Below are 24538 nucleotides of genomic sequence, written 5' to 3'. Positions count from 1 at the left end.
TTTTTTATATTATACTATGTTTATGTTATTTAATGATTTTTAATATTTACATAGTTCTGATTTCCTTAACGTCCAGTTATCAACAGCTATGTGATCACGGAGCTCCTACAGAGCGACCTGCACAAGATAATCGTGTCGCCGCAACACCTCTCAGCCGACCACATCAAAGTCTTCCTCTACCAGATACTCAGAGGTTTGTTTAATATTTCATTACAACGGAATGCCTTTGAATGCTTTAGGTGGAAGAGTTTTTGGTAGATATAGCTTATAGTTTGTAATAATTTTGGTAACTTGCTATTTTAATATTATTTTACCAGAATTGATAGTATATTTTCTTATAGATTTATTGATCTAAATTTCAAAAACCATGAATTCATAAAAATGTAATAGGATTATAGTTTTAGCTATATGAAGCACTTGTAAACTAAAAATATGCTCTAATGCATTTTGGTGATTTGTAGAATATATATCAAGTGTCCACAAAAGATTAAATATGATTTTTTATAATTTTATCACTATTTATTCAAAAGCCCTAGCAAACCCTACTAAAGACGCAAAAATGAGAACAGAAGCGGCAACTTTGTTTGGTACTGTTAAGTTTTACAAAGTATTACAGTTTGGAAATATTATTGTAGTTACTATACATAAATCTTGTTTTAATGGTTCCTTACTGTTGGTATATATAATAATAATATTTTTGTGCAACTCAGTTACTTTATCCTTAACTAGACGAAACCTATATACTAATGCGAAAAGTAATATCCACAAATAGAAGAGATAATCATACTTATTAAATAATTTAAGTAACTTTTCTTAGAGAATATCCAACCCATCGCCTCTGGCCTAGCAATCATCAATAACCACTAGACTAATATTTAACTTGATAAGTTGATTGTTGTCTTAAATATAAGTTACCGTTATTCTCTAGATTACTAATATTTTAACATTAAGAAAATTATATCGAGGTGTTCGAAACGCCCACAATATTTACATACATTTGTGTATACCTATCGGAAAATGAAGCTTCATTTATTAGACAAATTGCGTGCGATCATGAATAAAGGCTATAATTTTCACGTTTTAATTATGAAAAAGCTCCTTGGTCGTGTTCAATCTTCAGGTTATTTTCCATAAGAGAATACAAACAATAGGGCAAGTTAGTCTTTGAGAGCTCACCTCCGTAAATTCAAATATAAAATAAGCAACGTCCCGTGAGTGCGACTACGACAGTCCATGGTCAGGTTGAAGTTAAAGTAAGTCTGCTTTTCTACCAGCATTTTCCATTTCCATCTAGCTTAAATCAATTAAAACTACTAAGACTACAAAGTTTTCAGCGACTTTTAATGCAGAAGCGGACCGATTTTTCTTTCCCACAATTTATTGGGTAATCTTTTCTAATAAATTCCTTTTTTGTTTAAATAATCATTTTAAAAGATTTAAAGCATTCATTATACCGCTAGTCACCAGATTTTATATTATTAATTCTTGCAATTACTCTTGCAACGCTAAGAAATTTCCCCGGAGTGTAACGCGCTAAGGGAATCCAGAAAAATGTGATCGTTAAGCTCAGACGCTCGGAGTTTAATTAAAAAGTTTACAGTTGCCAGTGGGTCCACCCAGTGGTCCTCCCTGTGGTCCTACCAGTGGTGGGCTCCAGTGAAAAGATAGTTTCTTTGACAATTTTTGTGTTATTAGGTAACACTTTAGTGCCAATATGACAAATAAGGTTATCATTGGCGCTTAGTATAAAGAGCATAGTATAAACGTTATGAAAAGTTTAATATGTTTTTCATGCCGACTGTGATATAAAATCGGGAGTTCCAAGAGTTATGAAAAACTTAGCTAGTTCTGGATTGGTCACGTTCTCGCCAATTGTGTGTCTAATGCACGCATCAATGATTTCCGTTGGCCGATCCGTTCTGAAGGTAACCCTGCTGGGCTCTAGGTATGCTAATGTCGCTCGGTCGCTACGATATAAATAATGTATGCAGTGTCCGCTCGAAACTCTCGGGCCGTCGCCAATAGCTCCAAACTGTAATATACAGATAAGTACCGTAAGGATACGTTGGAGATCCTTGTATTCCTGACACACATTAAATATACAAGGTTTTGTGTGTGCGGTTTTAGTTTGTGCATGAAGTATACAATAAAAGGTAAAAATATTTTTCAACTGGCAACTACGATTTCTAATAACGGTAATTTTTCACTAACTCATAGTGTTCTTTTTCACATGTCATGTTTTAGTGCTGTGAGAGGATATTTTTAATTACGCGTTACACATAATACGAATTCGCACAATTGGTAAATAAGGCCAGTAAAAAGGTTTAATTAATTTTGTTTATCCAACGAAACGAGCAGATATAATCGCAAAGCCTGCGCGGCGGTAACGAGCAAAATTATGGAAATGCGGCGCGGCTGCCGCTCCGGTCCTTTGCGAGTTGTGTGTATCTAGTACGTTATTTATGCGCTAGATTTTTTTGAGGCCGTCACTAATGTGTAACTGTAACGTGACGGTTGTGGGTGCAATCCCCACTCGAGGGAATGAATTAGAGATGAGGGAATTATTATTTGTCAATATTTTCATTTCTTCGCTCTGGCATCAAGGAAAAATCCAAAGGCCCGGTGTTGAGTACCGCCACTCAACACGGATTGCCTCGACAGAATCGACGGAAAGTGGGAAATGGAATGTCTTAACACTAGGATGCCTCTGCCCATCCTGATGTGTGAGGGATACAGCGTGAAGCTGATTTTGTTTTGCCTGCGAAATCTCTATTCGACTCCTCGGACTATTAAAGAGCTTATCGTAATAGATGCCCCGTTTGCAATATTACGTGTGGCGCGCTCGTGTTTCTCATCGGGGCAAATTTAAAAATCAATTTCGATATGTGCGACGACGATGGAATACGTAACGGCGGCATCCTAATAGCGTTTTGCGTCGTGAGGCGAAATTAAAGCACTCATTTATTATTTCATACATATTATTTTTTAACAAAAAAAATTAATTTCGGTTGTTACTGAAGGAAACGTATGAAAATTTGCTGTAAATATGTTTTTTCTATGTTTACATATTTTTCATGCCTTTATCTCTAAAACGGCTTGCTTAACTTGTTAATAAAAATGTCATAAAATTTTAGAATATTTTTAATTTTATAGTAGAACGTATCGTAAATGGTTAATTTATTAGGTAATTTCTTGTGACATACACTTATTCCATATCGATCGAACCTTGTGTTATTACTATTAAATATGCATCATGATAATTTCTTGGATTATCATTTATTCAACCTTAGACGATGAATAAATTACATTTTTTAATTTTTTTGTCAGTGGAATCCAGTGCAAAACACTCCTTTTCCCAATATCTACATAGTTTTCGAGACATTGTATGGCGGTATGCCGTTCTTTATTTCGCCAATTAAGACGCTTGCCTTCACCGTTTTCCGCTAAATTCTAAAGATATTGTGCGTTTAGTGGCGGAACTCAACGCCACGCTTTGCCACATAATCAAACTTAAAAATCCAAAAAAACAAAAAACCCAAATAGCACTACTTTCACGAGATTTTTTTTAAACAAGAGCTAAACGGGAAGCTTCTCGAACATATTATAATTGTATTCGCTATAATACCAACTCGATATCGACAGACACTTGGGATTATTTGGTCGGATGTTAGAATTGTACTTGATTAGGTAATCTATATGTTCAGCTTAATCTCTCACGTCAGTTACGGTCCGAGTGTTCCGGTGGACATGTTGTATCTAAATATAGCAACGCTATTGGTATATTCCTCTTAGTTTTGTTTTGTATTAATATTCTATCTATTCCCCTCTATCTATTCCTAAAAGTTCGGTTGCCTGGAAGAGATAAGGCCGCCTTTTTCACATTTTATTATTTTTTAAGGTATTGTAAATTTTAATTTATGCTATGTATTATGGTGTGAAATAAAGAGTTTATTATTATTATTATTATTATTTATTATGCATGTATTTTTTTATGTGTTTTTTGTATGTTTATGGAGTATGTAGGGCTTCTACATTTATGTATGAACGTCGTGTATGTCATAATGCAATTTTCATTGCTGTCCCGATACTAGACTGCTGCATCATTAATCGAAAACGATTTCGGTGTACTATTTCGGTATAGAGTAATATACACCACCATATCATTCCCTTTTCATAACTTAAGGCTAATAAAATAGTTATGGCTAATAAAATAACTGGGCTACAGTACATTTCTTTGAAAAAGAAGGTACGTTTAATATTAAATATAAAATATTAAAAATATCTAGATTATTCTATTTACTGTAAAGATTACAAAGGACTAAAGCACTATAGGACAATAGTTGGTAACTGTAAAAGTTCCATTTCGGCGCGATCACCCTAACGGTGCCTGGTGCAGGGCGTTAATTGTGAAAGCCGTTCCATCCTCATCGTGAGAGCGCCGAGGCCTTGTTTGCCACCAGCACGAGCGCGTGAGCAAACATCACACCCCAATACTGTTATTCCTTCCTTATTATTCCGGGTTTCAGATATACGCCGGTTTGCTTAACTTATTTAGAAGAAACACCTTTATTTTGTGAACGTATACTGTATTTATTATATTTACCTATATTTTTTGTAAACACGGTAGTTGTAAATACCTTTATGTAAAACTTATTAAGATCATTAAACCAATTAGGTGGTTTTGACACAAACATGCTTAAATATAAAAAATGTATAAAACTAATTAAACCTCATTTGTATTCTAAAATTTTAGTTGCTATGAAATTTATTTGGCAACAAAGAGTTGCCTCAATAAAATTGTCATATAACGCGAGGTTGTTGACTGTTTAAATAGTTAAGTTGAAACTAACTTTTAATTATTTTAATAATACACGTATAATTAGTTCTACGTTGACCGGTAGAGTCAAATGAGCAGTGCATTGTCCCCAGTCAGCAGTAAGGACTAGCGGGCGTCGCGGTTGGCTGCGCGCACGCACGGCCGACGACCTGCGCTTAGGTTACTTGCTTAGGACGACATATTGCTCATTTTTACTGCACCTGTTGTTGTTTGTTATAATTGTAATAGGAATGTTTGATATAAACAATCTATACTAATATAATAAAGCGGAAGAGTTTATTTGTTTGTTTGAACGCTAAGATCTCTGGATCTACTGGTCCGATTTACTATGTTTTTGTTTTGTATGAAAGCTGCATTCTTCAGAAGTGCTATAGGCTATATAATATTACATTACACATATATACTAATAAATTAAAATACTTTCGAATTTGACATGGAATTTATTCTGCCATGTTAATAACAACCGTCGTTGCTAAGCACCGGTTTGCAAAGTTTCTTTGTTGTTTTAAGAAAACGTCACCCAAAATGAACTTATATTTTGATATTCATCCTTATAAAAATAAATATATTATATAATATTTAATAAATATTCTTATAGTTCAAGCAGGCGTAGCCGCGTCCGGGTCCGCTAGTTATGTATAGAATTCTAAATAAAATAGAGCTCGTTTACACTAATTGACGTCTTTGGGTGTAGTTGTAATGAAAATTTTCTTTGTAATATTTAAAAATACGTAGGTACGTCTATAGATTTCTTGCAACCATTGCATTTTGCTATACGAGTATGATCGTAAATCATACTGGTTTGTCAATTACCCTGGCATGTTGGGAATTTTAAGAAGCTCGTGCAGCGTTGGCACGGAAGTGAATGCAGCGCATGGAGGCTCATACATCTTGATGCACCGCTGTGCGGGTTCCGTTAGGTTAATCGTCAGCTATAATATCGCGGCCTTAAACTGACGCATAGCGAAAATACAAACTAAATCCTGGAAGTAATGTTCGGATTTAATGTGAGGTATTCATCACATGAATGTTGGGATTATAGTTGTGAGTTTTGTCATTGTTATTATTATTTTTGAAAGAACAGTTTTTTTGATAAAGTCACTTACAGTGTAAATTAAAATTACAAGGAAACAAAAATTATATGAAAGGATATCTCTTTTCTTATAGTTTTAATAACAACTTTGTGCTCACTTCATATTAATTAATTACAAAGAGTTCAATAAACTATACAAAAGGCCATAATAATGTTTTAAGTATGAAAATATATCCTATTAAAATTAGTCATTACCTTTTTAAAAAAATAGCTACCAGGGTTTAATATAATAAGAGTGCTCGACATTCACGAAGGTGTTATGTTGTCTTATTAAAGTATTAAACGTTTGTTTCGTAGATGGCGAGCTACGATTATTTTAATAACTTATAACATTATAGAACTTTTGTAATTTATACGTATACATGTCTCTAATTTAGATTTAAAATTAAATTTCTAACGTCTAACGAGAGACCACTAAAAAGGTAGTTAAGATACAGGGATGGGATCTTTGAAAGTAATAAGGTTTTTGCCAAATTAGAGTTGCTAAATTTAGACGGTATACAGTACGTTTACCTTCACAATTAACATGAAAGTCAGGTATACGAAAACAGAACATCCTCGGGGAAATTAAACTCTGGGAGGTGGCGAGGTGTCGTTAATTTGTTTTGACGTCACAGCCAACCGCTTTGAACGCCGGCTGACATGTTTTGCGTTCCTGCAGGGATTCCGCGCCTCTAATGCCTCGATGTTACTAGTCTTAAAACCACAAACTTATTTATGCTCATGGAAATTTGCTCTGAAATACCTGAAGTCACATTTTTGGGTTAAGATTTTGATAGTTTATATAACGGTTAGTGACGTTTAAATAGTAAATTTGTCTTCGTCTTAGATATATGGTATAATTACCTATATATTAATTTAAAGATTTATCATATGTACATATCTTAAATCATTGTCGCATTATTATATATCTGAAACGTGTTTTCCAGTATCTCTAAACACCAGTATCGGCTCATCTGACGCGGAAGAAACTAGATTCGGATATGACGAAATGGATTTTTCTATTAAATCTAATTCAATGCAGTTTGTAGTGGATTTTTATAGAGCTATATTTATTATAATTTATGTACCAATGTTTTAAATAGACGTCTCTATTGTTTATATAGTCCAGCAATTACTAAATTACACTGTACAATTAATTTAAATTGTAACTAGTTTTTTTTTATTTACTTTACAAGTGATTTATCAGTGTGTAACAGACGAGGACGATTCAAATGTGTTAAGTAAATTATCCAAAGTGACTCACTCTGTATTGCAATGGAGAAGCATTAAATCTCCCTCTAATCAAACATGCTATTTTTAACAAACCAAGAGAAACAATTCTCCACAAATTTCTCAAAACTTGTAAGCCTAGTAGTATGATTAACACATATGTCTTGAATAAAATTAAAGATTCAAAAGTGTTAAACATCCGCATATAATTATACGTTTATAATTTCGTATAATATAGTTAGTACATTATTTCATTGAATGAATGATTTATGGAGAATATTAATCTTCTTTGACCAGACGTGAACAGGGTCGGTTGTAAGAGTAATTATAGTGTGGTAAAAGTTAATAAGTAATTAATTATAATTTGCACCGTAATGAAGGAAAGACATTTCGGTGAAACAATCTGTAGAAATAAAATATTTGATTCTTTTGGAAAGTGCTGAACGGAGTGTCTTGCCATTAAATTCTCTTTGCCTATCACAAATATGCGGGACAAAGTGTAAAAAAAAACATTATAAAATACATAGAAATATGCATATTTTTTATTATTTCAAAGTAGCCGTAGAATATACCTAATGTTCATTGCAAAATATTACTGATTAAATAAGAAAAAGTGTATTCGCATATAACAGTTATATAAAAAAATTCGATTTTATGCAGGTCTGAAGTATCTCCATTCAGCTCGCATCCTCCATCGAGACATCAAGCCGGGTAATCTGTTGGTGAACAGTAATTGCGTGCTCAAGATATGCGACTTCGGTCTAGCCAGGGTCGAGGAACCAGACGCCACGAAAAACATGACGCAGGAGGTCGTTACACAGTATTACAGGTTGGTTGCTTTTGAGTTTGTTTATTTTTTTTCGTCTTTTTAAATTTATATTTTACAAGTTTAAATATTGTACACTGAGTTAGAATTCAAAAAAATGTTAACTTTAAAAATTCTTCTAACTCCACATTAATTTATTAAAATTAAATGATTATTTATCTTTGAAGTTTTTTTTAAATTATAAAATGTTCTATTTTTATTTAGTAATCTACTCTCGTTTCAATAAAAAGCTGTACTGTACATGTAACATAAACATTTCGTTATTTTACTTGTTGTGAAGCTCCACTTAATTCAATTTGCTGCCTCTCCCTATAGCACTTTGTTTTTCTTTCGAGCTTCGTAAACTTACTGTATTAGTATTGTGGATAAGGATAACCAATCGTTAAATTTGTTTTTCCTATCTATGTATATTATATAAAAATCTATACATATGAAACTTTTCCTTTTTTTTTAGAGTAGATGATTTAAAAAAATGAAACTTGGCATTTTGGAAGTTAGAGTTCCTACGGGAACAGAAGGATTTTAGCTTCGCCACTGTATCCCATATATGCATTTATTTTTCTGTTTCGTTATTAAGCTTAATAGAGCTTATATAGCACGCAATATTTTTTTTTATTTATGACACATTGAAAAAGACCGACATATTAGATATTAGCAGATTGCAGGAATTTGTGTTGCTACTTTATTTATTATATTTGAGGCCATCGTGGCGCAGGGCCATAAGCGTGCGTCTGTATACACGACTGTTGTGAGTCCATTCCCGCTCAGGGGAAAAATAATAAAGGGTTAATGTACTACACTATAATTATATATAAACATATACTTACTAGAAATGAATGCATCATCTGCTTTTATGAAGCTGTATAAACATAAAGCCGGTCCCCCTACCGCACTGCGTGATTGAATAGATGCAATTAGATCTTATTAGTTAACGGTATCGTTTTTCCTGAAACGTTAAACCACATCTAATATTATGTTACTGGATATTTCACGGGGTACTATAGATTTTATTGCTATACTCGTAGCAGGTCGTACTCGAATTAAATTGGTATCATAAAGACGAAGGCAAAATAGTGTTTGTTAGGTGTTACTTATATATATCACTAGTAAAGGAGGATTTGTTTGAACATTTGGGTTAGAATAAAAATATAATTTTTAGTAAAAAATGTATAAAAATATGAAAATAGCGGATTTTAAACTAGCTCCTCTTGGAAGGTGTACAAACGGTGTAACCACTAAGTAATAACTTTTCATCAAATTACGTCGGACCTCTTATACGCTTGTTACAACTTATAATATTTTGTTACCGTCTCTGTTGAAAGATTTTTAAAAAAATCCGCTGTCTAAATATAATACTTAAAATTATCATTTGGCTCGATGCGCTAATTTTTTTATACATTATTTAAAAAAATAGTTTTCTTTACTAAATGTGGAATGTGTTAAAAATAAGAATTAAAGTATTTTTAATTAGTTCAGTTTATTAAAACTTAGGAGAATCTGAAATATCGACTACTTATTAATTCATACAATTGTAAAAAAAACACACACACACAAGTACTTAAACTAAAATTTTAAAATATACCTACATTTTTATAAAGTTTATCTCGTCATTTCGCCTACAAATCGAGTTAGTTTAATTTTGAAGCGGGTAATCGTGAAGTGAGCGCGCGGAATGAATGAATGACCTTTGCTCCGTTGACCGCGGTTTTGAAAGTGGGCCACGGCTGGCTCATCTTGCTTTACGCGGTTACTGCATAATATATCGTAAGTCGTGATTTCTATCTAACTGTTCACTTATTTTATACAATAAACGTGATTCCTACCGAAGTCTAGGCGCCTATAAACCGTTGCTAGGTCCTAAACTTGACGTTAAGGTTGATTGAATACGCGATGGCGAGTCACGAGCTGCGATGGAATTGTTGTTATTTATTTATATGTAAAAATTATCAAGTTTATGCTAAAACAGGTAAGCGCAGCGCAACGGCAGTGGGTTCGATCTCATTTGGGGGAATGAATTATTTTCATTTCTTCGTTCTGGTAACAAGTGTTCCGCCCCTCATCTTGAAACTGGGCAAGTACTCTACCTACCCTACTATGCAAGATATGTTATGAAACTTAAAAAAAAGTTTTTTACAAAACCGGATGCGTAAAGTGCTCAGCGAATTTGGTTAAAAGTATAATATGTGTAACTTTTTCGTAGTAACGTACTTGTTAATTTCGTAAGTGCTTAATACAGTTTATGTTTAACTGTACTTTTTGAATGATTTTAATTTAAAAACCAACAACAAAATTATATAACAACATACAATTGGTCTAAAACCATCGAAATTTCATCCTATAACTTTAACGTAGACATAAATTTTAAAGATTATATTAAGTTTTCTATCTTTTATAAGATTATTTATAAAACTCCTCTATTTCCTTTTCGAATATTTTTTAGATTATTTAAATTTGATACACATGCATTAAAATAAAGAACTTTTATCAATTTCTTCTTAAATTTCAGGGCACCGGAAATCCTGATGGGCGCTAACCACTACACCGCAGCGGTCGACGTGTGGTCGGTTGGATGTATATTCGGCGAGCTGCTCGGTCGTCGTATTCTGTTCCAAGCCCAGAGTCCTGTACAGCAGGTATTATTGATTCTATAATATAAACAATAAATTCTTTATTTTGATATGGAAAGCATATTGTAGCGCAAGCGTGTAAATGTAAACGCGACAGGTTGTAGGTTCGACGACGTCGACGTCGCGACATTTGAGGAAATGAAACATTTAATATTTCCATTTCCTCGCTATCGTCGTTAAGTTATAGTATACTTATTTATACTTAAGTATACTTAACACGCAATGCCTCAAGAGTTCTGCGAAAAATGGTGAACGGAAGTATCTTAATGGAAACAGAGAGTCTTAATACTTCCCAGGTTCCCACTGTCCATCCTGCTATGTGCAGGATGGACAGTGGGACAGAAAACACAGTGGGACAGAAAACACAGTGGGACAGAAAAATATTTGAGTATTGACTATTTTGTGTACAAAAAACATTGAATGTAGAATTGAGAAGTCAGTCCTATACCGACCTTAATGTAAATCACTCTTCGAGCCTAAATCCACAAGCACAACTAATATGTTGCAACTCTGCCATAGCGTTAAATTACATCGCATGTATTTTTATACTATTTTAGTAATTTGAATTTACATTATGCGATAATGATCAATATAAATTTTACCAATATGGCAGAGTGAAGCAGGAACCAACCAAATTTAGTAATTTACATAGTAAATTGGTTGAAAACGAAGGTGATAATAACGAATGTACTTGTACTGGCCATTTTCTTTATAAGGTGTTATAAGTTCTTTTATCGTGTCTCCTGTACACGTATTTATTATGTTAATTAAAAAAATAAATGAGAAATAAAATGTAAAAAAATAAGAACAAAAAAAAATACTTTTTACTTTTACCTACTATACATATTTTATATTTATTTACTATTTAATAAAATGGCATGGACGAGGCTTAAATTACACGCGTGGGAATGTTATCTATGTTTAAAATGTATACGTTTCCCCTGAGTGGTGTTGTGGCTTTGGGTTCCGCCACTTTAATATATGTTACATTTTAATACTTTATAAAATAAAACAATATTCAATATTAACAAATTATCAAAGAAAAATGTATAATGTATTATGTGTTATTTTAAAATTTACAATTAGAAAATTATTTGAAGTCCATATTAGAATTTTAACCAAACGAAATTAGAACCAGCTTCTCTTGGAATTCGTTCAAGAGGCCAATTCGCTTTCTCATACGAATAACATATTAATACACATGGTTTTTTTACGACTGTTCTAATTATTTCGGCAATTCTATAGGAGGAACAAGTTGATGCGCGTTGATTCGAAACCCGTTACGTTCAATATTCTGTATCGAATGAAAAACATTTCCTAATCGGAATTCGTCGACTAGTCATTTTATTTCTGAACTAAATATGATTTTCTGAACTTTTGCACTTTGTTTACTTGGGAAGAAAGCAACCATCCACAGCTAACTTCACGGCCCCAACTAGCAGGCCGTAAAATAATCTACTTATTATAATATATTTTTTTCTTATAAATTACAGCTGGAACTAATAACCGAGCTCCTCGGCACACCGTCCCTAGAGGACATGAGATACGCGTGCGCCGGCGCCCGCGCCCACATGCTGCGGCGCGCGCCCCGCCCGCCCGCGCTCGCCGCGCTCTACACGCTGTCTGTGCAGGCTACACACGAGGCTGTGCATTTGTTAGCACAGGTGAGATGATAAATATATGTTTATATATCAATCTGTCTTAGAATGTGTTGGGACTCTTGGGTGCACGTGAGTGCGGGGTTCCCGATACAGCTTTTTAATGACCATTCGGGGCCTCTCTAAGGGCGGATGTCCAGGCTGGACATGAGGTATAAATATGGTGTTAATTCATTGTACTTATATATAAAATGTATGCTATTTCTCTTGCTTAAATAAAAAAAAAAACGACGTGAAGTAGAATAATACATGTAGATATTCTTTTTCTATTAGGTGTACACTGCACATATTTCCTTTTTTGTATTTATTTATATCTAAAAATAACATCCGATATTTACGCAAATGACAAGCAGTCATTTTCAAGAACGTGTCAGAAACACAGGTATTTCACATTTATTCCACATTTTTATTGAACGTGTTTTTCTGACCGTGTAGGCCATGTTTCCTGCTATGGAAATTGTTTATACGATATCTTAATTTTGCAAAGATTATTTTATAGCTGTTTGTAAATGAAATAAGAAGTTTAGTTAAAGTAGTGTTTGAAGTAATATTTTGTTATGTCTCATCATGTTCTTGAAAAATTCATGCAGAAGTAGTGCAATTTAAGGATTAGTTTAAGGATTTATTCCTTATCTTATATACTAGACAAAAAGGTTTACATTAAAATAGAAACGCTTTGTTGCAATTTACAACGTGTTCAATACCAAAATAAAATTTTAATACATTTATATAATACTAGTAAGAAAAACATAATAAAAAAAAATGATAACACCACTTTAATAATAATAGCACAGAATCATTTTTTCAAAAACTTCCAAAAAAATAATATTTATCACATTAGTTTGTCATGAAGGAATCGAACCCACAGCTATCACTACAAAAAGTCATTTAACTATAGTTGCAACGAATGGATATTAATTCGTATACTATAAATAGTCGTTACTCCTAAACGTACAAATTTACCCGTTGTGTAGAGCGAAAAGCACACATCCATCTCAATCTGTCTTGAACTTCCTGACTCTCATTTATAAAAGCTTGCCTTGACGTTTAGCTTGTAACTCTTTAGGTTTACCTTATCTTTTTTTTAGCTTTACGCTGTATCCCACACATAGTAGGGTAAGCAGAGGGAACCAAAGAAACTAGTGTTAAGACATTGTTCCCTTGTGTTTGTTCATTACAAAACTTCTGTTCTCCAATTGCCGCCAAATTCTGTACGCATCGAAGAGCAAGGAAATGAAAATATTAAATTAAATATTCTTTTCCTCATGTTGTAATCGATTAACTGGTAGTTTTAAAATGGATTCGTATAAGTAATCTTTATAAGACGTGCTTATTATTAATAATGTATCGATTTATTAAAAACCAAAACTAACATATATACAATGAAACATTACAGATGCTAGTGTTCGATCCGGCCAAGCGTATTTCCGTAGTCGACGCGCTAGCACATCCCTATCTCGAGGAGGGCCGACTGCGTTACCACTCGTGCATGTGTAAGTGTTGCTACAGCGCCCCGCCCGCGGCACGTCACTACTCGCCCGACTTGGAGCCCGTCGCCCCCCACGCCTTTCATGATGGATGGGAACGGAAGTTGACTTCTGTGCATCAGGTTAAAGGTGATATGAAAATCTTATTTAATTCTATAATTTCTTAAATCCTACTTATTATTATAAATCTAAAAAAAAATTATGAGAATGGATGTTTGTTCCACTTACCCAAATCTACTAATCAGTTTTAGACATCTATATAGCGTATATATCAGAATAATACATGGACTACAACTTATGTGTGTCGCTCGTTACATATAAACGTTAACTACAAATGTAATCTGTATACAATCCGCAGAGGAGATCCACAAGTTCATAGCGGAACAGCTGCAGACGTCGCGCGTGCCGCTCTGCATCAACCCGCAGTCGGCCGCCTTCAAGAGCTTCGCAAGGTAAGGCGACGCGCCGCATCCGAGACTAGGTGATTTCTTGATATAACCTAAATGTGCCTATTGGGCGGTCGATCATTTTTTGACTTTAGATTTTTTTGTTTTTTTTTTAAATTGAGATTGTTTTTTTTTGTATAGTAAATGGTAGTGTTGATTTTATTTTACTATGGTTATTACATTTTTTTCATTTCATTTTGTGTTACACTGAAAGGTAATCCTAATTCTTTTTCTAATATTAACATTTAATCATTAGTATTGATTTAATTTTAATTATATCTTTAAAGTTAATCATCGACCGTTCAATAATGGCATTTTTTGCTGCTATTTAGCGACCACCCCGCACCCATATTCGGCCACGCTATTTTTTATTTTTATGACGGGAAGACAATATTCTCATTTGAGGACATTACTGTGAAAGTGGCCTAACCTAAATATGAAAATACTGTTTTATTTATTTTGAATATTTGTGTGTTGATGATATAAGATGGAGTTTCCTAACAATTGTATAACACATTTATAATGAAACACGGATTGCAGTTAAATATCGGTTCGGTCACTTTAATACAGACGACCTCATGTGTGTTTATAAACAAACCAGACATAATAATTTCATTATGTTATTTCTACTATTGTTATTCAGTAATAAAAGATTGTCTTCACGTCACCAAACGATAATAAAAGAAAGAACGAGCCTCATCACAAGTAAACGTGCTATTAGAAGCACGACAGTTTGATTCTTGTATTGTTTACATACAAATAGTATATATATCACATGAAATAGTGATTGTAAATGGTGGTCGCAAACCAAATGAGATACCTGCAATCCTATCCCAGTAGTTGATTTTTTAGACTTTCCCCACCATTTTGCATGAGATTTTTACTTTTTTTTCCAACTTTTTATATTATTATTTCGCGTACCCCTTAAACCACCGCAGTTCAAGTATCAACCCTCTTGAAACACGGTGTTTATTAAACGTTTTTGCTTTTTTTTTCTCCGCTAGAGAGTGTAGAGCGGGTTCGAAAGCAAAAGTTTGTTCCCCTTTCAAGACTGCGGCAAAAATTCTGCTGCTCTCGCCTGTGATATTTCTTTGCGCTGCCTAGCGTAAGTTCAAGCGCACGTTGTGTTGTCCATTCTATGTACGTTCGGAAAGGCAATTTTATTAAGTAAATTTCGTTAAGAAAATGGTCTAATACACAACTATTTAAAAAAATACGGCCGCAGGCATCAATTTATATAAATTTGTTGTGTTACGAAACGGAACGACAATAAGATGTAAATTTTGTTGATAACTTTCTAATGGAAACTATTTGAATCTTAATATTTTTAATGTGAGTTAGGCCATTTTTGCGTTGACGGTCTTTTAACGTTTAATTTATTTTGAAGTGGGCGTCTTTTGTGTATTTTATTATATTAAAAACGTACAAATACTTTGTGGGAATTGCCTATTTTTTTTCTAGGGTATTTATTGCCTTCACGAACGTACGACGGTTATTTCAAAAGGGTTGATCGTTGGCTATAACGTCGTTGGCAACGGTTCCGTTGCAATGCATGATTTTTTTTTGAAAAAAATCACTTGAACTATTTGAAAGCGGCCTTTATATCTAAATATTACAATAGTTTTGTCAAAAGTTAAAAAAAAATACTTGAGGAAATTATAATTTTGTTTTGAATAATTTTTCATTTTATTTTTTTTACGAATGCATTAAATATTAATATATTTTTTAAATTTCCAATATAAATCACTGTATAATATTTTTTCACTATTTTTCTTTAAGTAGCTTGTTCTTTATTTCATTTGTATGGTATTTAATTTTTAAATTTCTAAAAACAATGTTTTCTTTAATACAATAATATACATAGATTAATAAACAATATGTTGTGAACTTAAAATTCTATTTAGAAAAAGTTATAACGGTCGCTGTTTATGAAAAAAAAAATGTATTCAAAGAAGGATGTCATGTGCTATAAGTTATATTTTTTAAATTTGTGGGCCTATTTTTGTTTGGATTGAGCAACTGCTTTTGCTAACTATTAAATTCAGATTACGTACCTACGTAATAATTGATATATTATTATACGATTAAATAAGATTTTCTATAGAAAGCAGTTGCAAGTATTGTCCTTCGTCCTACTATTGTCTTTGTAGTGCATGCGTAGCGAACAATGACGAGGCGGTTGTGGTGGAAACGTAGTTTAAACCGTAGTTTGATTTGTGATGCAGTTTTGCCGTTCAAGTCTTTATTATCATAGACAATTTACGATTCAATAAGATGCATGGTCAGATTGTCTGTTGGATTTCTTTATTAAATCAGATTATTACATTTTTTTTTGGTTTTAATCAATATAAAGGAATATTTGCATGAGATATGAAATCCAGCATGCATATCGGGTGTGGGTATCGCATATATTATACATACTAATAGCATATATTTTGATATATTCAGTTCGACGGTTGCACACCCGTCGGAGTTGCCGCCGTCGCCGCACCAGTGGGAATGACGCGAGTCAAAGCGCGGCTTCGATAAGAAACGCGCCATCTACACCGAAACGCGATAAACGATTGTATTTGCAACGACATAAGGATTAAATTTCGTTGAACAAACCTTAAGCAATTGCTTTTTAGTGCTTATAATATCGTCTAAATGATGACAATTGGTTGAAGTGATGATGTTTTGATATCGATTATGTAATGTAATGTTTGGTTGTCTATACCCCTTTACACTGTGATTGTTAATCTTTAACATTATAGAATTGATCTTTGATTTTATCATAAAGTTAAAAAATCGATTTCACAATGTCCATTCAGCGACGCTTCGGTGTATGATGAAAACAATAAGAGTATGCCACGATATGAGTTGTATAAGTAATTTCTTGTAACGTAGAATTAAAGGGAGCTTGGAAAGAAGTGGCGCTTTCGATGGTCAGAAATAAATTAGAAACAATTATATGGTAAAAGCTTTGTAGGTGTGAATGACAAATATATTGATTGCTGAAGTAATTGATTTTTGGAATAAAACAAAAGATTTGGTTTGTTACTCGACGAAACGATTCAAACAGAAGGAAAAACTAAAATAAAAGTTCAGTGCAAATTGCTTGTTGGATATACATATGTATTAGTAAAGATAAACAAATATACTGAAATCTTTGGAAAAAAATATCTGAGATGCTTGTTTAGGAGCATATGGCTCGGGCCCAGCTAGTTATCTATAAAATCAATGTAATTTGGATAGAAAGAAACCTTTGACATGATGATTTATTCTGCTGCAATGGCGTCACAGCTTTGGCCTGAATTAGTTATTTCTTTACTTTACTAATACATAATATATTAAAAAAAACCACAGAAAAAAACACTAAATCAAAATAACTCCACTTCTAAGTAATTATTTGATAATTTGAAATAAAAAAAATACGATTGTCGTGTTTTAAAAGATAATTTTAGATTATAATTAGGTTACGATTTTGTGTATATAATATAGAGTTAAGATAAAAAGAAAAGGAAACGACAAGGCAAAGATTATTGTGTAAATTTTCTTAATAATTAGTTATATTTTTAGTGATTTACTTAATCTAGGACAGCTCAATCTGCTTTTCCATAACGTTCATTTGAGGATTTGTTTTTATTTTGTCAGTACAGCCAGTTCTTAACTTGAAAATATCAGTAATTGGATACGAAAGAAGTCTCAAAATCGATTTTATTTTGTGAATGAAGCGAATAATATTTTCATCGTCTGTGCGCGGCTTTACATCAAAATTACTGTAAATGACGCGAATAATATTTTAATGTTTGTTTTTAAGAGTTCGTACGACATTTTCAAGTAAAGAACTTGACTATCGATATTAAATACAGAATTTAGACTTCCATACAACGAAGAGAATGTTATAAATATTCAAAGTTAAAAGATCGCTTTCTAGAAAATATGTTATTAGATGGATATTATTAAATATTCGTTCAACGCGATTCGATATAACCGCGTAAGGTTCTAACTCCATAATTATCGTGTTTGGTTAAGCAATATACTTTGCAATACATATTGCATAATAATAATTTTCTTTTTCATATATTCATTGTATTATTTAGACGTAGTTAAGAAATTTGATTTATTAAGGAAAATCCAAAAAAAATAAGATTAATACGATTATAAATCCTAGCTACGTCGTACATGTACTCTGTGTTGCTTACAGACTGTTATTTCCTTAATTGAGAATCTCGATTATGCATCGTCTGTGCGCGACTTTACATCTAACATAAGCTTTCTACATCGTTTATTATTAAAGTTATGGTTGCTGATTTCGGTTAATAGAAACTAATTTCCAAATATATAATAAACATATAAAATATCTCATCATCAACAATTTTCTATTTTAAAATCTAAATTGGTTGACAAAGCAACTAAAAATTATCAACCCATCAACCATATTTAATAGTAAACGTTCTAAACACCATTGTAAGTAACTTCGACTGAACATTTTTATAATTAGGTTATTATAGTTTAGAAACACATTGAAATAGAAACAGTCGTAGTGTATATTGTGTATAATTAATGAATACAGCATTTATAGATTAGTACTGCGTGTTAGTGTGCGTATATTTCTAACTAGAACTATCCAAAACTTTAATAAAAAAATTCTATTAAAAAATTATAATTGATTCTTTGTCCACAAAAAAAGGTTCTTGATGTACGTGTTTTTTTTTAAATTAAAGGTTTGGATGTTTCTAGAACTAGTTTGCTAAAATTATAAATGTATGTACTACAATTACTTTGTGTGCGTGTCGACAGACGTAGCCTTAAACTAGTTCAAAGTTATATAAAGTAAAATGTGTATATAAATTTAGTTTTAGCTGTAATTCGATTGAGCCGTTTATAATAACCCGCACGATTGACGTTTTTTATATGCCGTTGTAAAGTTTGCTTGAAAGATTGATGGCTATACAGCGGTATGTGAAAATACGTTTGTTGGTACAAAAGGAAGCGTTTCTATTATATCGTTACATGAGATAATTTCTTATATGAAACGAAAAAATATTACTTAACTAAGGTACAGGTAATTCTTAGAATAGTTATTTTTCTTTACTATTCATAGTTGAATGATTTTCTTTTCTTATGTTTGTAAAAAAATTGTATAAAAAGGATTTATGATACTATTTTTATATTTATAAACATATTTTATTAAGTCATGTAACGATATAACGGAACGCAACGGACCCACCTTGCCTTAACTCAGAAAACTGTCACTGTGATTCGTTAGGCGTAATTATTGGACACTCACATACTGTGTGATACACTCTTTGTACTAAAATCCAGGAGCTGTGAACATTTTACTAGAAATGTTAAAAGGTTTACAGCCCCTGTTTTACTTGATAGGCTTTGTAATCGCAGATAATTAGTTCGTAATAGAGTAAGTAGATGCGGTCGAAGTGTTTAGACGTATGTGGGATATTGTAGTTGTAAAGTTTTGTCCGCTGTACATATATATTGCTCTGACATCAAGCTTCTTGTGTAATATAACGTATTGCGACTCCAGACTTTCAGAGATCTCGTATAGTTTAAGTTTGCTTACGATTCATTAATTAATTAGATGCAGTGGATTTTAGTGGTTAAGGCGTTGGAATGCATTTTCTTCGGTTTTACTTTATACGTCTCACCCCGTGACGTTAGAGGTACGTCGAGCTAGGGACTGTATATATTAGGAAATGTGATTAATAAGACTTGATTTTTAAGCCTCTGCCCCATTTTTTGTGTTCTTTATTACTATTATTATTATAAAACGAAAAAAAAAATCCACAAAACAAATATATAGCTAAGGTGTTCTCGCGTAAGATTCATTTAATTCTTATTTACCAATCTGTAAATATTAGATATTATTCGTGCACTGACAGTCGCGTTTAAGTAAACTAGGTTATAAATTATAGCTGTTTGGTTAAAGCCCAAAACATGTTCACTTTAGTGACGTTCGCTTCGCGTAAACAAACGTAAATGAGCGTAAATAAACGTTCACTATGTATAGTTTCATTTTGTCGAAACAATTTTGTCTTTTATTTTGACATTTACAAGAAAACGGATTCGGAAACGGAAACGGAATGTAAATATATTTGTACCGCGTTTCTGTCTTGCATTTTACCATATGCGAACTGCCAAAAGTAATGTAATTTTGTAGATCGACCGCACGGATGTTACAACCTGTCCGACCATTTCACATATTGTGTATACTTTGAGATTATTCTTTAAAGACTTTTGAAATTGTTTTTTTAAGGTTATTCTGGTCATGTCTGCTCAATACATCGTCACAGCAGACTCAGTTGATTGTTACGTAAGAGGTTATAGTTTCAATTATTCTTTTTGCATTTATTCTCTCGTAATAACTTCTGAGGAATGTATGATGATTTATTGATAGTGTCGGTTTATTTCTGTTTTATTTGACGAAAATAAATGTCAAAGTCACATCTGTCAAACTACAATGAAATCTCAGCTACAAAATATTGTATGTAAATGGTTGACCTATTAATTGTTACTGGATAGTAATCTAGAATCTAAGTATATGTGTAAATGTGTCTAGGTCTATTTGTAAACATGGTTAGTATTCGAATATTCGATTTATTGTCAGACTGTAATCGATTCGCTACCATTAATCGATTTAAAAAATCGACATTTCAATAGAATTTCGTTTATTTTTTAAAATTTTAAACATTTTTGGTACAGTCTGCAGTAAATAGTTTGTTTGATTATGGCAAGACGGTTTGTAGTTATCTGTGTAGTCGGTAGTGTAGTGAGCCCGTAGCGATGTAACACCAGGGCTCGACACTGTAACAATAAACTGCATAAATATGTATATGACGTTTTATTTATTACATTACCCTCTACAAAGCTTCTTTTAGAAACGTAATAAAACTGAAACATATATTATTATAATATACATTTTATCTTATCTTTCTTACATAATTTTCTTGGAAAAACTGTAATTTTTGTTTTGGAAAAGTATAGTTGAATAAAACACCCGTATTTTTAAATGGTTCTTATATAGTAAATATACCTAATTAATCTTCCTATAATGAATATAGTACCTATACTCAAGTAATAGTAACTGACTACTACATGTAGTATTAACTGTGTATCAATAATTTTAATTAACTAATGTGCAAAAAATATTTATATCGTAGGCGCTTATAGGATGGACCCCAAAACCTATATAGCTTATAGGATTTGGGGTGTCTGGCTGGGAGTTAAAACCAGAACCAGAATTTACTAGGTTTTATAAAATAACTAAGGTCTGACTACTATTGGCTCTCTATTATATACCATATTATTTTTTTAAAATGGTGAAATTGAAAAAAAGTATTATTAAAATAAATTATATTAGGTACTAAGCTTAGGAGTATGTTGTGATGACATAATATTTAACTAGAATAATATAAACAAGGTCAATGTTGATTTTAATTTAATTTTGTTTTCCTGTATGTCTTTAATTTTCCTGGCCACTAATTGATCGGATACTTGCTATGGAAATTATTTTTATAATATGTCAAATTGATAAAATTTATAGAAGAATCTTTGAATCTTAAGTAATTGTCTTGCACATATTTTAGAACTGTCAATATAAACTGTATATATGTATGGGCATGCTATAATAAAAAAATAACCAAGGTGGTTAAGCTGATAATAAATAAAATGTAGAACTTTCCGCTAAAAACTGAAGGTTTTTAGTGGTGGAAGTCGACGCCGCCCTTTACCTCGGCCCCAGGGCGAAGAAATAACAATATTACATATTTAATTTCCTTCAGTGGGAATCGAATACACTATCACGTTAATTGCACGCTTATGCCCCTGCGCCTCGACTGACCTTAAAAAAGATATTTTGTTTATTATTCCTAACAAACTTTGCCCATTTGTTATCGCTAATTAATTATAAGAAATAATATGTTTGTTGGAGACGTATTTTCCACATGTTTACTAATAATTATATACCTACGTAACATACATCGAATGATAAGCATAACTCAGTTGACATGTATTCGTATCACGCAAAATATTTTATAATATTATTAATATTTATTATTGGTAAGTTTAATATTTATCAATATGTAATTTACAATTTTTTAATAAATTTCTTAATAATAACTTAGTTTTTTACAAAGGTTCAGATGCAAAACAATATAGATTAGACTACTCATACAATCGAAAAGTGGATGCGTTTTACAAGTTTCACATAGAAAATGTTTCGTTCAACCGCGCTAGTACCATATGTAAGATTGAAGGAGCAAAACTTATGATACCATCAAGTGATGAAGAAATTTCTTTAGCCCATGGAATGTTTAAACAGTTCCCTGATGTATCAGATTCCGCTTGGATCGGTGACAAAGAAAATGAGTCTGAGGAGCAGTCTCCGACAAACCATTGTAAGTTCTCTTAAAGCTATAATCTTTTTAAATTATTTAGTAAGACAAATTAAAATTAAATAAACTTGCGAGAATTAACGGACACTAGCTCAGAGGAATATTGTATATGAAATTGGTCATCAGGTAGATAGTGTGACCAGCATCACTTGCAACATTCTAGAGGCATTGCCTGTTGAATGGTGGAATTTAAAACCGAAATACCAGAGCAAAGAAATTAAAATATTAAATATTTCATTTACTAGAGAAAGAATCGAACCAGTCTAATACTAAAAACCTGTCGCTGCGCCTGTACAATTGTCCTCAATATGTTATTTATTTTTACCACCAGACCTAACTGCATATTTAACTAGAAAATGCAACGTTATTACAAGAGGGGGCGAGGTGATAAATACAGAGTGCTATAAAACGTTGCCCTTCTTTTGCAAGGTTGATGCTGGAGAGGCGTTTTATGATACCTTGTGTAAGGTGTATGGAAGAGGTGAGACCTATAAATATTTTTTGGATAATAGAAAACAACAATCTTTACTTACTTTATTTATGTATATGAAAATAGTTTTACAATTTTATCTATCATATTTAAATAAATACCTAACATTAGTTACCATTATTATAACTACATATTTTATAATAAATGTCTTGGTAAACTCAGAATAAAATATATTTTACAACCAGTAAAAGATTTTATTAATAAATAACCTTTGCTTTATTTATTATATTAATATACATAAAATTTAAGTTATTACCAAATTTTTTCTAAAGTTACACAATTTTAATATTAAATATAGAGTTCAACACAGATTATTATAAATTATTATCCTGAAACGCAACTTCTTATACTATAACTTATATTTAATTTTTTATTCAATTCCAGACTACCATTACTATGAAAATGTAGGAAGTTGCTTCAAAATTCCTCAAATTGCCTATTCTTGGAACCAAGCCTACGATGAATGTTACAACGAGGGCTCCCATTTGGTTATATTGAATTCTGAATTAGAACATCAGGTGGTACAAAACTTGACTAAAGAAGCACCTGCTGTTGCTGGCGTTCAAACAACTTGGTCCTTTTATGCAGGAATTAGAGCTCAGATACCAAAAGACGGGGATCCTGTTGTATACAAAACCGTATTAAGTAAGTGTTTTGTTACTATTTTTTCAGGTACATGCTGTATCTCGTAAACAGGATGGTAGGCAGATGGAACATAATGTTTTGACACTCCGGTTCTCATTTTTTTGGTTTTTTTATTTTTATCTCCCAAGTACGGATGCTTTGGAAAAAAAGTTCAGAAAATGTTACTTCCGTACTTGTGATCATGCTTTTTATAGTGAAATGTATTGCAAAAAAAATTTTACTACTTCTACCTACTATTATATAGTAAAATGTAATTTGAAAAATATTTCAGATCAAACATTAGAAGAGGCAGGGTACAGTCAGTGGTCTGAGAACGAGCCGAACAACTACCAAGGAAAGGAGTACTGTGGATCTATATTCAAGAATGAGGGAAAATATAATGACCTCGAGTGTTCACACTTTTATGCCTTCATTTGTGAGAAAGAAATCGCAAATGAGAAAAAATCATCTATTAGGAATTAATACAGAGACATCTTTTTAATTAATTTAGGAATAGATAGTTTAGTATCAATATTTAATTATAGTCATAGAATGTTATTTTCTATTTGGAAATATAAATAATTCATATATTTTTTTTATGTTGTGCTTAATTTTGATAGTGTTGCCAAACTGCGTTTTAATTTTTATGTTTGTTTTCATCATGTCTGCTTGAGAAGATGTCATAGGCTCTTCCTTGCGACCTTAAATGGAACGCTGAATTATTTTCATTTAAAACCATCATTACCATCCATTTTCTCGTCGACAGAATATATTTAATTTATAAGCACCAATAATTAATAACTAATAAAACGTTTTACTCAGTTTACACGAATTATAGTGATATA

The 24538-nt window shown here is 32.2% G+C and overlaps 2 protein-coding genes across 5 annotated transcripts in view; both read left to right on the top strand.

Annotated features, from left to right (window-relative positions):
- Positions 1–21018, top strand: part of nmo (serine/threonine-protein kinase nemo) — an 88518-nt gene extending 67500 nt beyond the window's left edge. Inside the window, exons 4-11 of one of the 3 annotated variants that reach the window (XM_085204559.1) lie at positions 87–193; positions 7803–7971; positions 10475–10601; positions 12089–12259; positions 13650–13869; positions 14099–14192; positions 15191–15291; positions 16635–21018. In XM_085204559.1, the coding sequence (XP_085060685.1) occupies positions 87–193; positions 7803–7971; positions 10475–10601; positions 12089–12259; positions 13650–13869; positions 14099–14192; positions 15191–15290 (988 nt within the window). In that variant the 3' untranslated portion in view covers position 15291; positions 16635–21018. Of the gene's footprint in view, positions 1–86; positions 194–7802; positions 7972–10474; positions 10602–12088; positions 12260–13649; positions 13870–14098; positions 14222–15190; positions 15292–16634 lie in introns of all 3 variants that reach the window. The other 2 variants (XM_085204560.1, XM_085204561.1) reach the window with 2 other exon arrangements.
- Positions 21019–22085: 1067 nt separating this feature from the next.
- Positions 22086–24289, top strand: LOC146527508 (C-type mannose receptor 2-like). 2 transcript variants are annotated; one of them, XM_085204832.1, is made up of 5 exons: positions 22086–22244; positions 22322–22582; positions 22911–23060; positions 23454–23714; positions 23986–24289. In XM_085204832.1, exons 1-5 carry the CDS (start codon positions 22193–22195, stop codon positions 24174–24176), a joined length of 915 nt encoding a protein of 304 aa, XP_085060958.1. In that variant the 5' UTR covers positions 22086–22192; the 3' UTR covers positions 24177–24289. The 2 variants fall into 2 exon arrangements, with proteins under 2 accessions (XP_085060958.1, XP_085060957.1); XM_085204831.1 differs by having other exon boundaries at positions 22107–22244; positions 22310–22582.
- Positions 24290–24538: the final 249 nt, after the last annotated feature.

The sequence above is a fragment of the Heliconius melpomene genome, chromosome 20, assembly GCF_056956725.1.
Source record: "Heliconius melpomene rosina isolate 202511_hmr_F chromosome 20, ASM5695672v1, whole genome shotgun sequence".
NCBI classification, from domain to species: Eukaryota; Metazoa; Arthropoda; class Insecta; order Lepidoptera; family Nymphalidae; genus Heliconius; species Heliconius melpomene.
This window is presented reverse-complemented; position numbering and strand designations above follow the sequence as displayed.